General features: G+C 35.2%; 1 protein-coding gene across 10 annotated transcripts in view; it reads left to right on the plus strand.

The window, feature by feature from the left end:
- The window catches only part of LOC114337039 (uncharacterized), a 75,921-nt gene extending 63,990 nt beyond the window's left edge, over positions 1–11,931 (plus strand). For 8 of the 10 annotated variants that reach the window (XM_050642409.1, XM_050642406.1, XM_050642410.1 and 5 more), the window contains 3 exons: positions 3,611–3,853; positions 5,400–5,559; positions 11,630–11,931. In XM_050642409.1, coding sequence (XP_050498366.1) covers positions 3,611–3,853; positions 5,400–5,559; positions 11,630–11,806 — 580 coding nt within the window. In that variant the 3' untranslated portion in view covers positions 11,807–11,931. The remainder of the gene's footprint in view (positions 1–3,610; positions 3,854–5,399; positions 5,560–11,629) is intronic. The other 2 variants (XM_050642407.1, XM_050642408.1) reach the window with 2 other exon arrangements.
- The last annotated feature ends 2,848 nt before the right edge of the window (positions 11,932–14,779 follow it).

Raw genomic sequence — 14,779 nt, forward strand, 5'->3', positions numbered from 1 at the left:
GTTGATTGATATGGTAATGAGCCTTTTAGGCTTAGTTCGCAATTGAATACGATTTTATACGATTTTTCTGTTTAGTAATTAAGAGTGAATACAGCTGCATGACAGGTTGGTGCAAGCATTTATAAGTTTTTTTCTCTTTTTGGACCAATACTCACCTGCGCTTACGAATAACTGCATGTTCTATATTGTCGTAACTTCTATAAGTTTGTACTGAGTTAAAAAAAAATGTGTGTGTACTTTGTACGCACGTAAGAAGTTATACTTCTATTATATGATTATATGATTATAAACGAAATTAATATACTTTTTATTTATATTTTATTTAAATATTAAATTAATTTATACTTACTACTTCTCAAAATTTTTTATTAAAACAGTGCCAAAAAACACATTAAAAATGCCACAAATGATTTCTGAACATTCAGCCCTATTCTGTAACTTTTAACAAATCGAATAGAAATGACCAAGTCGAATCGTAATTACCCAAAATCGGAATGTTTGATATCTATCGCGTCATTTTTGTGTTTGGATCGGTATTCTGTAACTAATATCGTAATCGACATCTCTGACTTCTATTTCACGCGGTTCTGAGGAGGTGGCAACCGCGCAGTAACCAGCGAAATTGTGTTCTGTGACCTATTTTGTTACTTGAAATATGACACCGTTGCCATTTCCTCAATGTTTTCATACTTTCTTCATACTATCCTCAAAGTTTTGAGAAGTAAATAAAATATTCGTGTAAATACTGGATGCAAAAAGCTCAAAAGAGGATAAATGGTTTTAAATTAAAGTTAATTAAAATTGATATAAAAAAGAAGATAAACTGATAAATAAAAAAGATAAGTGAAGATAAGAAGTATAAATGCTTTTAAATCAAAGATATTTAAATTGATGTTATTAATTCATTATTATTAATAAATTATTTAAAATTGATATTACTAATAATATGCAATCTTTAAGATTCGATTCCAGTTGAAATAACTGCTAAACAGCTTTTCCCAAAAATGGCATCTTTTCTATAATTTGTTCAGACTATGAGCGTTGACTGATAAATTATACAAGTATACTGGTATAATATTTATTTATCAATTAACGCATAAGAAGTCTATCGTATGCTATTCTTGTGCATTATACCATTGATTGCAATTGTACAAGAAATATGCGAACAAAATATGGCAACAATGTGAATGGGAAACATTCAGACGCCAAGTAGCAAATAAATAAGGTTAGGTCCAATTATTCATACTCGTACAACATGTCTAAATGAAATATATATAGTTCTCTAAACAAATAACACCACAGACTAAAAATTAAGCAGCTAAAAAAAGGTACAAATACTATAAATAATTATAAATAAGTAGTATGTAATTAATTATTTTTATATATAAAATATAAACGTCAAAACAAAACAAAATGCGCTTGCGTCAACCACAATTCCGATAATCGAAATCTCATCTCGACAGGGTAAATGCTGTCGAAGTGATTTCTATTCACATTACGATTGTAGAGATTCCGAAGTAGTTATGGAATACGGATTCGGACTATTTCTATTCGACTTGGTCACTTCTATTCGATTTTACTGACTTCTATCATCGAAATGAGTTACAGAATAGGCATGATTAATTGTCGGAAAAATTTTTAACTAAATACGTATTTTCTGAAAATAAAATTATATAATAAATATACTTGCAATCATAAAATGTATAAAAAAAAATAAAAAAATAAAAGTTTCTATTGGGATTCGAACCAACTTACCACGCGGCTGGTATTGGCGTTGTATAGGGCTTTTCATCGACTGTCATTTGTTTCGAGCTTCTGTCATATGTTGTATAAACTGTGTATAATATTAATATACACGGATTATATGACATATGACAGAAGCTCGAAACAAATGACTGTGAATGAAAAGCCCTATTGGGATTCACCCGCATTAAAATTTCGCCACAGAGACAGCTTGTCATTATGTGCGAAGATCGTCTAACTAAAGAGATTAACCTTTTGACATTTTTAACTTATGTAAATCAAATTATTTTGATTTTGAATTGAAATGATTTAGAATTGAAAAAATACAACAAAACATAGAGTAAGAAGACAATATATTAGGTGAATATTAAGGTGTAAAATAAAAGTATTACATACTACTTATGTATTTTGGTAGGTTCATGGTAGGTATCGGAGCCCGTATAACGACTAATAAATTTCGCAATCACTTGCGTCGTGCAAAGTGGCTATGTTCAAATATCATAACAAACTTTGATCAACTATTTATAAAACACTTACCAGTGAAAGATTCTTTAGCTTTGAATAAGCGAGATCTGCGGCACTCATACTAGGCACAGTTTGATGAGCTTTCACATTGGCATGCAACAATCATCTCTTCTATGTAAATAAGTCCAAAAATATAATATGAAAACTATTTAAAAAGGCAGTATAACCATTAACTAACTTTTTGTTTGTTGTTTCTCTTCCTACAAATTTTAAAACGCAACAAGCATACATTATAACCAAACCATGCACAGTCCCACAGCTGTGCCACAGCTGCCATATTGGATAATTTTTGTCATGTCATTTGAACATCCAATCAGAACAAAGTTATAATGCGCATGCGCCCGGTCGCTAGGTTTTCCCATATAAAATTTCACCGTCATTACGCCCGTAAAGAAGTATAACTTCAAAAATTTTTTTTAACAACGTACAATGTACTATATTTCAAATTTATGAAAAAAGGATCGATTTACAGTTGGGTCCATGGTTCTTTACCCGTGCGTCTTCTTTTAAAGCATACAAAATAAGTCGGAAATTTACTCCACGCAGCAGCAAGTGACAGAAAGTGGCTACTGCTCCGATCACAGATGATATTATAAAATTTGACTTTATCAAATAAATGTAAAATGTTAGTTTTGCTTCAAAATTTTGGTGCAGAATTACAGCTACATTTGAAGTAGCTTAATAAATTCTTTTAATATCATTAGTGATTAATAAATAAGTAGTTTTTCCAGGAATAACCTAAAAAATGTCAATAAAATATTTTCTTTTTGTCATTTCTTTCATTTTTGCGGAAACTTAAACACAACCATTTCTTAACTGTGTGAATGAGGTTAACTTTGTATGTAAATTAATGGCAAAATAAAATACACTTACCATAAAATTTTAAACTCAAATATAAAATTAGTTCTAAAAACAACTGTTTGTGTAATATAAATAACTTATAAATGTAAAACAGAAGAAAACGGCACAAAATCCAACAAGCATGACAGCCACAAGTAAACAAACCAAAAACGTCACAAATTGTACTTAAAATCTGAAAACGTCCCCAAGCTTCTTTTTTGTACCTATCTCTTTTCGATGTACTGAGTCTAGAGCGTTCATAAAAATCACATGTGTCTTTACTTCATAACAGGCGGTAGCTGTTTTGTCTTCAGTTTCATGTGTGAAAGACAATGATACTAGATAAAAAGTAGTGTTTTACCTTGCCAGGTATTAATGACGCGCGATTAAAGAACAATAGACTTAACTGTAATTAGTTTCATAGAGAAACATTATTTTTATTTTAATTTTAACTTTTTAGAAAGTATTATATTGTAACCTATCCAATATTTTTTGGTTTTAGATATAATCCAAGCCGTTTCGACTGTTACAGTCGGCGTGACACGTTGAAACGCATGGACTCCTTGAACTCATACGAACCTCCCACTAGACACACCACGTTCAACCGTTTCGATTCGTTAAGTAGAATAGATTCATTGGCGAATCGCATGGAGTCTATGAGTCTGAGGGACGGTTACAGCGGGGATGTACAACGTAGACATAGTGCCACACATCAGGACCTTAGTCTGTTGAGAAGAAGTCCGAGGTAATTGCTTTACAGTTTTACTTTACATATAAATGTGGCATTCCAACTGTCAAAATTAAATCAATATGGCGGCTGGGAGGCAAACATAAATGTTAATTCTATCAGTTCTTAATTTATTTTAGATCATTTTAGTTGTGTTTCTTTATAAGTTTGTTTCGTACATGGGTTACATTTTCACTGGAATTTAAAAAGATAATATGCCTCATTTCTGTTGTGTTTTGAAGTGTAGAATGCGAAGTAATCATGATAAAGTTCAGTTTTATCGGTTACCGTTTGCTACACTACCAGTGCTACATTTTAAGCGTAAAACAACTAAATAAGTTATCATCTGAGAGACAAAAACCATGGTTAAGTACTATAAAACGTCCTATAAAAATGCTAAATCACTAACTATGTCCATGTTACTTATGCTTGGAAAACTTTCTCCGCTGTAGGTTAATTCAGACTCCTTGAGGGAAAATGAATCTATAAAATTTATCCTGCCGATCTTTTGCTTGTACCTACTAGCAACATCTGTATTGTCTACCAACAACTTTCGAAAATATTCACTAATGTTTATTTATTCACTGCTTAAAACTAAATAAAGTTGTTCAAGTACTTCTGCAACTAAAATCTACACAAAATCTTCAACAAAATGTTCGGAAAATACAACTAAAAAACTGAACGGTAAAAAATTTAAGAAACAATGTACAAATATGTATAAACAAATACGATGTTTGACAGTTTGACTCCCAGCGGTGTTCATAAATGTCAAAGAGAATGGTATCAGTATCAACGAACTGTCAACACTGATGGAATGGCCCCGTCCCATTCAAACAGTGAAGCGAGATTGCCTGCAACATACAAGAGAGAGGTCCTAGAGAGACAGAATTTTTCAGGTAAAATTTGCTGCAACTACCATCAGAGTTGCCAGATGTGATTTTATAAATCCCCCACTTAGAAACTGAAATTCCCTCAAATTAAAGCTCAAATCACCGCATTTTAATAAATTAGTAGTCAAATGTAGAGAACAGTAAACAAAAATTATACTACTTATCAACAGAGGCCTCTGGAAATAATTCATAGGTCCTATCTTCTTCGATTATATGAGAGTATAATATACAGTTCTAGGTGTACATTCGCAAATTTAATTTCCCATGACTCCTTAAAATGTTCCATAATTTTCACCCCAAAAAATCTACCAACCATTTCTGCTTAGAGAAGTTCCCCTATAAGTTTTCAAATTACCCCAAAATTGAGTGAAAATACCCCAATCTGGCAACCCTGACGTACCTGACTAGTACTGTCAATTTGTTTGTTTACGAAAGATGGCGATTATCTTCCCTCCTTTACCTGATTATCTTCTATCTCATCCTGAAGGCATTAATCGCTTCATGGCGATTCTATCAGTGTTGACAGTTCGTTGATCAGTATACATTTTGGTGTTTGTATTGAAATTAAATGTTAACCGTCTTTCGTAAAATAATTTTTATTATAAATAGAATTGTTAGATGTATTAATATTTTTGTTCGCTTTTGTTAAATTTTGAATGGTACTATGTTTGCAGATTACAAAGAAGAAGTAATTCCAGCAGGTTTGACGATAATCTGCCCGTGCCGTTATTGAAAGCGCACTCGCCCGTTGCCAAAGAATTAAAGAATTCTGTACCGTTCAACAGTGCGAGACAGGGTTCAGATGCGATTAGACGACTGGAAGATAGGTGGCAGGTGAGTACTAAACAAGACTAAACTTTTATATCTATATCACAGATCGAATCAATAATATCAGATAAAAATAATAAAATGTTTCAGAGACATACTTCACATATTTCTTCCTCCTTTTATCTTTTCATGTATTATCAATCTTAGGGCCGATTTCTCATATCGAGTTCAACTCCAGTTTAACCTGAACTTCTAGTGAACGTCAGTTTAAAGTCAAAATCGTCTTTCTTAATTCACGTTCAACCGATAGCAGTTTTAAACTACGTTCAACTTGAACGCTGAAATTCGGCCGATCAGAATCCACTGAACCCAGTTCAGATGATTGCAAGGATAACACATGCGTTGTATTATTGCAACTTGAGATGAAACGTTATATTAAGCATAACGATAAACGATAACATTATTTTTATTAGTTTTATTTATAATTTTTAAAATAACTGTTTGACTATAAATACTTAAAATTAACTTTATTCAGAAACAGCATAAAGCAGGTCATTCAGAATGGCGACAGTTTTACCTTTTGCCATCTATTGGCATTTTTCGAAAGCTACTAGTTACGTTGTAGAACATGAACTGACAATGAGAATTGCATTTCCAAACAAAACCAAGTTCACGGATGAACGTCAGTCAATTGAACTGTAGATTAACTCAGGTATGAGAAATCGGCCTTATTTCTCAGTGAGAAACTTTCTTATTTGTATCGTGTTTAGTATTTCGTGTTTTTTGCCCATTTCTTACAATGCTTTCTTGTTCGTTTTATTGATGGATCTAAGCATCCATTTGTAACACCACATTTCAAATGACTGTAGTTTATGTGTTCTTGCTTCAGTGTCAACTCAAGTCCTTATTGAAGTATATAAAACAAGGAACATCTCGGAGCTCTTACTCTCAGTTCTAATCTAAGGTCTTTATTGCACAGAATTGTTTTCATTTTTACAAATGCATTTTTCACTATTTCTATCCTGGCCTTCTGAAATCCAGGCTCCCAGGTATCTGTATTTTTCAACCCTTTATCCGTATATTTCCTAAATGTATATTTGTTTACTTTAATATATTTAGTCTTTTTTATATTCATTTTTAGTCCATATCTGAGTATCTTATATTGTTAATAGCTCTTGCATATATTATTATTCGTTCACTTTCAGATAGTAATGTTTCTTCAAAAATCGATTCACTATATAGATACATTGAATAGTAATGTAGACATAATACTTCCCTGACTTCCTAACTCCTCTCTACAATTTGTGCTATTTGATTCCATTAAAGATTTGTTATTATTCTAGTCCCTATTGCCTATGGTTTTTGTTCTTAGAATTGGGACTAATTTTCCATGTTTCACTTTGTCAAATGTTCTTTCAAAATCAACAAACATACACATCCACATTCATATCCATCTTTGAGCTATCAACGGCGGATCCAGCAACCTTGCAAGGAGGGGGCAATGAAATAAAAATTTTCTCGTCACTCGTGTACGCAGGATTTTTTTTCGGAATGGGTCGTTACTTTCTGTTTCTTCATGTATCATGTCCTTTCAGAACGTTGGTTTATATCATAGCTATCTTAATTATTTTATTCACTGCCACCCTAAATCAACCACGAAGTGCTTCTTCGTCCTGGACTGCGTCTGGCTTCTATTTTCACTTTTATACCTTGCATTTTGTGGCAACCTATATTTGAAACTTCTCATTACATATCCAAAATACTCCACTTTTCTCTTCTTGATGCCTTCTATAATCTCAGTAGTCTTGCTGAGACGTTCTAGTATGGTGAAGTTTCAAATCTTCTTCACCCAAGATATTTTTAAAATTGTTCTATAGCACCACATTTCTACCTTCATAACCTCAAGGCGATTTAAGTAGATCAATTTTAACAAAGAGTCTTGGATTTAAAATATTGTTTATTATTTTTATTTCAGTTATTTTAATAGTAAACTTTGTATCTGGGGCTTCTCGTCTTCCTTGTTTTACGAGAGATGTCGCTGTTTTGCGTCTCAAAGGTGGAATCATTGCATCGCGGTGATTTCCCTTAAATCGGCAGGCTGTTGATATTTGGTTTAGAGTTGTGACTGCATAGCTCCACCGAGGACGCATGAGATGCAGAAATAGCTATCTGGAGATGGTGGTCTAACTCTGAATCAAATAAAAACAAAAACTGCCTTTTCCTCCTTCCTAAATCGATTTTATTCACAGTCCAAGACTCGACACCCTACAGTAAGACTGAGAACACGTACTTCGGAGAAGGAATTCTGTTTTATGTTTCAGTTATTCAGTTATCAATAGGACACAAAACTCACTATTTATTTTTAATCGCAATTATCTCTTTCTTAAAAAAAATGCAACATCGGGCGAAGTCTCAAGGAGGGGGCAATTGACTCCATTGACCCCCCCTTGGATCCGCGCCTGTGAGCTATCACAATAAAAGCAAATAACGCCTTTTTGGTTCCTAGTTCGTTTCTGAACTCAAACTGACTATTATCTATTTCTTCTTCCAGTTTGTTATTTATACGACCATGTATTATTTTCAAGAATAATTTGAGAACATGACTTACTAATGATTTTGTTCTACATTATATTCACTGCAGTTCTTAGTGTTTTTATTTTTATGGATAGTGCTAGAGGTGGAGGGTAACCATTGTTTTGGTAAACGTCCGGTTTTGTACATTGTGTCCAACAAGTCTGGTATAATGTCTAAGGTTTCATCATTTATGAATTTTAAGCTTTCTACTGCGATTTGATCTGGACCTATTGCTTTGCCTTTTTTTTGCTGTTTTTAAAGCCATTTTAATTTCCCATACCATAATGTAAAACAGAAAAACATGGCATCTTAATAGTCTTATCTGTAAGGTATTGTAATGTCTCTACTATAGAGAACTTTCTTTATTTTGTTGAATGCACTTTTTCCGTTAAGTAATTATTTTCTTTAATTATGTTTCCGAGATATTTATATTTTTGAACTTTCTTTTATTTCCTCGTCATGTATTCTTAGACCATGTACGTCGACTTTATACTGGGAAAAGTCCTGGAGATAGGTCTAGAAATCAAATAGATTACATCCTTACCAATATTCGCTGGAGATCGTCAATTCAAACAGTCAGATCATATCCGGGGGCGATATGCGGATCCGATCATACTTACTCGTAGCTAAAGTAAAGCTTAAACTTAAAGCGCCCAACAAACGAAAAGAGACAAATAGGGTAGAACTAAGAAAGAAGGACGACCTTCTCCAGGAAGTACATAAAATAATGCCCTCTATTCGTAACGGAACATCACAAGAAATATGGGAGACTTTTAAACATTGTATAACAACACCAATTGATCATCCAAAGATAAATAATCCTGTGAAACGGAAACACTGGATAACAGATGAAACCTTTCAAATCATTGAGAATAGAAGAAATCTTTGTCAAAGTGGCGTGCATAGTGAAAGGGAAAAAGCTAGTTTAAGAAACCTCAATAGAGAAATAAAACGAAGATGCAAAGCAGACAAAAACCAGTACTATCAGGGTATATGCAAAGAAATTGAGAGACATGATCAGAATAATCAGCCGAGAGATCTATTTAGAAAAATACGCTACTTAACAAGAGACTTTAAAGCCAGAACTTGGGCCATTGAAGACAACACTGGAACTCTGAGAACAAACAGAGAAGATATAGCAGAGACATGGAGATCGTATTGCAGGGACCTATATAAAGATGATCAACGCCAATAACCTATTAACCAAATCTCTGACGAGGTGGAAGAATAACCTGATATACTTGAAAATGAAGTAAGACTGGCGATCAGTAAGCTCAAATATAATAAACCACCAGGTCCAGATATGATAACAGCAGAAATGCTCAAAGCCACAGAAGAAACTGGCGTAAAATTACTTCATCTACTCTGTAACCAAATATGGCTTTCAAAACAATGGCCTGAAGACTGGACAAAATCTACAATAACGACAGTTCATAAAAAAGGCAGCTTCCATAAATGCGACAATTATAGAACTATTTCTCTTATATCACATGCCAGTAAAATAATGCTACATATATAATCAATGAGAGACTAAAAACATTCCTTCAAAGAGAAATTCCACAAGAGCAAACAAAGGTAGAGGTACTAGAGAACATAGGCGTAACCAGGATGATCCTAAGGGGGGTTACAACTACCTGAAAGGGGGGGTTACAACTACTGGATGGTCTCTGAGGGCTATGGTGTTAAGCGTATAGAGCTCAAAGTACATCCCAATGGGGGGGGGGTTACAACCCCCAAACCCCCCCCCCTGGTTACGCCTATGCTAGAGAACACATGTTGAATATAAGACAGATAATCGAAAAATCTAGGGAATTCAATATTCCACTGTACATATGCTTTATAGATTATCGTAAGGTGTTCGATAGGGTGAAGTGGAGACACTTATGGCAAATACTAAAAGAAGTAGGCGTACCTCAACACCTTATTTCGCTTATAACTGAACTATACGAACACACTACTGGATCAGTTAAAGTGCTTGATACACTTTCAAACGAATTTCATCCCGAACGGGGTGACAGGGATGTATACTATCTCCACAATTATTAAATATATATGGAGAGCATATGATGAGAAGAGCACTTGAAGGATGGGAAAAAGGCATCTCAATAAATGGTCATAAAATAAACAACCTACGTTTCGCAGATGACGCAGCCCTTCTTGCAAATAGTCAAGCAGAGCTGATTGATCTTATACGACTGGTTTAAAACGAAAGTCAAATATTTGGTCTGCAATTAAACATATCAAAGACAAAGATCATGATAGTGGATAGACTACATAACAATCATCCACACATAACCACAATTGATCGGTTTGAGGTTGTGAGCTCATACTTATATCTGGTATCATTAATCACAAACAGGGTCACTACAAGAAGAAATAAAACGTAGATGTGATCTAGCAAAAGTCACCACAGCAAAAATGACCACAATATGGAAGGACTGTCAAATGTCAAGAGCGTTAAAGATGAGGTTGATCAACTGCTTAATATTCCCAATACTGACCTACGGATGTGAATCTTGGACCCTGAGAAATTCGGAAAGAAGAAAGATAGACGCCACTGAAATGTTCTGTTGAAAACGAATGCTACGAATTCCTTGGACCGACCATAGAACAAATAATTAAATTTTAAGAGAGCTAAAAGTTAGCCAACGACTCTCCAGTAAAGTCCATCTCCAACAAATAAAATACTTTGGACATGTTATGAGAGCTAACACAGAAAACATGGAAAGACTCATTATACAATGAAAGGTGTAAGGCCGAAGATCACGAGGAAGATCCTCAACAAGATGGATCGATCAAATTACGGGAATATGCAAAAGACCTATGCATGAGTTAAAAGAAATGACCAGAGACAGAGATCTTTGGAGACGAACAATACACGACATCACGTCGACCACTACACTCCCTCCGGGGGGTCAGGATTGAAGAGAGCTTCTTAGACTCCCCAAACCTGGAATCCCCATTTTTCATGTTAGTCTTTTTCGAAACTAAACTTCTCCGAAATCTTAGTCTACTTGGCTGAGTCTGGTGATCATACAAGGGGTGTCTTCGATCCGTCTCTTGTTTCTTTCGTTCTACCTCTGATGCTACCTGTCTCCTGATAGGTGGGGGGCGATTCCAAATATCTTTGATAGGTGTCGGTTTCAGGCAACCAGATATTATACGAACCGTTTCATTTAGAGCCACGTCGACCGTCGCCGTTTAATTCTAAGGCAGAAGTGCGGAGAGTGTGTGGTTGTTCTCTCCATTTTCTATTAGTTAGTTAGTTTGCGGATGAGATTATTTCTGGCACTTACTTTTTTCTTGACATCGGTATCGATAAGACAAAGTTCTATCCAGACGTATGTCGAGGTATTTTGGTGTCTCGTTGTGTTCCAGCATCTGATCACACCATTCCACCTCCAGCGGCCTTCGGACATGCTGGTTTCTAAGGTGAAAAACGCACTGAAAGCACTGAAGATTTATTTTCTACTAATGGATTTTATTTATTTTTGTTTGTGTTTTGTTTTTAAAACCTTGCCTAAGACCGAAACGTTCTTTATTTTTCGTTGGTGGGTTTCAGATCCCCGCCGTTCAAAAAAATATCCTGAATCATACGGAGTGTCTAGGTGGCCAAAACCGAAGTATTTTAACGCAGCTTGGTGCGATTCGAATGCAGCTTCAGCAAGAACAATTACGGATGGACGAATCTTTGAGGAGACGAGGTATTTCACAATCTAAGGCTGTTGATTTTCTTTGAAAATATTAAATTTAATAACCAAAAAAAGTTTACATCGAGTTAATTAAAAGTTTATAATAGTTATTTTATATATTGTTAGAATTTGTCTTTATATTTATATTCATTGAATAGATAGACATGTTGAACACTGTTTTTTATTTATCCTATTCCCTAATCTCGTATTGAAAAAAATGGCAGAACCAAGAAAACAAAATCTCACTACTGCAGTTCTGGATAGACACGGGATTACCATAACACAGATGGATGAGAAAGTACAACCCTGATGAGAATACATCGACGAACTGTTCGATGATGAGAGGGAACCTGGAACCTAGAACTTACTTCAGAATAAATCGGTCCAGATATTACAAAACAAGAAATATTACATGCATTACAAACATTGAAGAGTAGGAAAAGGCATAGGTTTTCGCAAAGGCCTAGGAACGCGTAAAGCTCTTTTTTTCACTTAACATACTAATACAAAGGTACCTGGACATCATACAGGGACCTTGTATACATCATACAGGAAGAACAGCACAAAGAAGAGATCTATATCACAGCGGACATGCTCGTCGAAAATCCCTCTTTTGAAGAAACCAAAAAGGCGTTAAATAAGCTGAAAAATCACAAAGCGCCGGGTACGGACGAGATACCAGCAGAACTTCTGAAATATGGTGGAGACGCACTACATCGCCAAATCCACCACTTAATAACACAAATATGATTAGAAGAAAGGATACCAGCAAGATGGAAGGAAAACATCATAGTGCCCATCTACAAAAAAGGGGACAAAACAAAATGCGCGAATTATAGAGGAATTTCACTCCTAAACACGGCATATAAAATCCTCTCAAACATCATTCTTAGTAGACTAACCCCTTATGCTGAAAATGTTCTAGGAGAATATCAAGCCGGTTTTAGGGCAAACAGATCCACAATAGATCAATTATTCAAGCTGAGACAGCTTCTAGAAAAGGGATGGGAGTATAACAGACCCATACACAATCTCTTCATAGACTTTAGACAGGCATATGATAGCGTAGAATGAAGCCAAGTATGGAATGCCATGGCGCAGTTCTCAATACCAAAGAAACTCATTCGGATGACTGAAGTATGTATGGAGGGTGGAATATCAAAAGTACGTGTAAATAATAAACTGTCTGACAGCTTCGAAATCAACAGTGGACTCGAGCAGGGTGATGCGTTATCTCCACTACTTTTTAACCTTGTATTAGAGAAAGCCATGAGGTCGGCCGAAATAAAAACAGAACTGCTATCGGTTTAAGGTCCCAAGTTATTACTAGCTTACGCAGATGACATTGATCTCGTTGGAGACTCCATCCTATCCACAAAAGAGATTTTCAACAAGGTGGAAGGAGCAACAACCGAAGTAGGGCTGAGGATTAATTAAGAGAAGATGAAATATATGTGTATAAATAGAACGACACGAAGAGACAGGATAGGACAAAATGTGACGGTCAACACCTTCAATTTCCAAAGAGTACAACGTTTTAAGTATTTGGGGGCCGTAATCACAGGTGACAACGTTGTTACTGAAGAAATAAAAGACAGAATCCAATCAGCAAATCGCTGTCTATTCGCACTGGATAAGCTTATAAAATCAAAAAATCTTACAAGAAGTTCCAAGATCAAAATTTATAAATCCATCGTCAGACCAGTACTAACATATGGATGCGAAACGTGGACCATGACCAAATCAAACGAAGAAAAGCTCAGACGTTTTGAACGAAAAATACTTCCAGAAAAATTTTCGGACCTCACCACATTAACACAAACCAGTATAGGATCAGAACCAACATCAAATTAAAAGCACTTTACAATTACACCGATATTGTCCAAGAAATTAAATCAAAGCTACTAAGATGGGCAGGCCACGTGCACAGACTTTATAACGAAAGACTTGTAAAACTGGTATGGGAGGAGATTTCTACAGGCAAAAGACCACTTGGACGTCCCAGAATGCGATGGAGAGATAACATCCAAGCAGATCTCCGAAAATTGAACATCCCATTTGACCATTGGTTGATGGAAGACCGAACAAATTGGAAGAAAGTTGTACAGTCAGCCAGGACCCACCCAGGGTTGTAGCGCTACGTGATGATGATGATGACCTGGACATCAATCAAGATACAGCTTCCGGAGAGAACCATGGCCGCTGACAGACGCTCTCGTTGGTCGTACACCCACCTAATCTTTACGCAGACAGGGTTTCTCTCACCGGCCATAGTTCGCTCTGGGAGCTGTATATATGCGTGTTTTATTGACTATAATAAAGAGTTCGATAAAGCAAGACATTAACAATAATTAATGAATATCATAAAATCGAAGAAGATAGACTACAATTACCTCAGGATCATATCGAATTATCGTAAAATAAGCAGCGAACAAAAGCCGTTAACGAACGAAAGCCTGTTCCTCTGATAGCTGTCAGAGGAACATGACATTAGACGTGGGTGAGACAGGGATGCGTATTATCGCCAATTCTTCTAAGTGCCTACTCAGAAAAGATCCTAAAACACCTTGAGTATGAAACAGCTGAAATAAAAGTAAATAAGATTCCCATTAACAACATTAGACATGCGGATGACACTGTCATCTTCAGGGACTTATGGCCAGAATATCGGAGTATGGAAAGGAATACGGTCTAACAATGAACGTCAAGATGAAATAACGAGAATCTTCTTGATGAAATAACGAGAGAATGGTACGGATGTACCTACATCAAACAATGAATTTTTTAGAGCAGCCGTCTCTAAAATGCGAATAGCTGTGATGATTGCCGACCTCCTTGGCGAAGATGGCACTTGAAGAAGAATCAAGTCACTATAGAGGTAATATTATTAAGAAAAATTATATTTATTATTACGTGAATAATAATTATAATATATTTCATGTCAAGAGTGGTAGAAGTTATGCCATTATTGGAGTTAATATAATCAAAACACAAGTTGGTATAGTAAATAACTACAAACA

This window comes from Diabrotica virgifera, chromosome 2 (genome assembly GCF_917563875.1).
Source record: "Diabrotica virgifera virgifera chromosome 2, PGI_DIABVI_V3a".
Classification (NCBI taxonomy): domain Eukaryota; kingdom Metazoa; phylum Arthropoda; class Insecta; order Coleoptera; family Chrysomelidae; genus Diabrotica; species Diabrotica virgifera.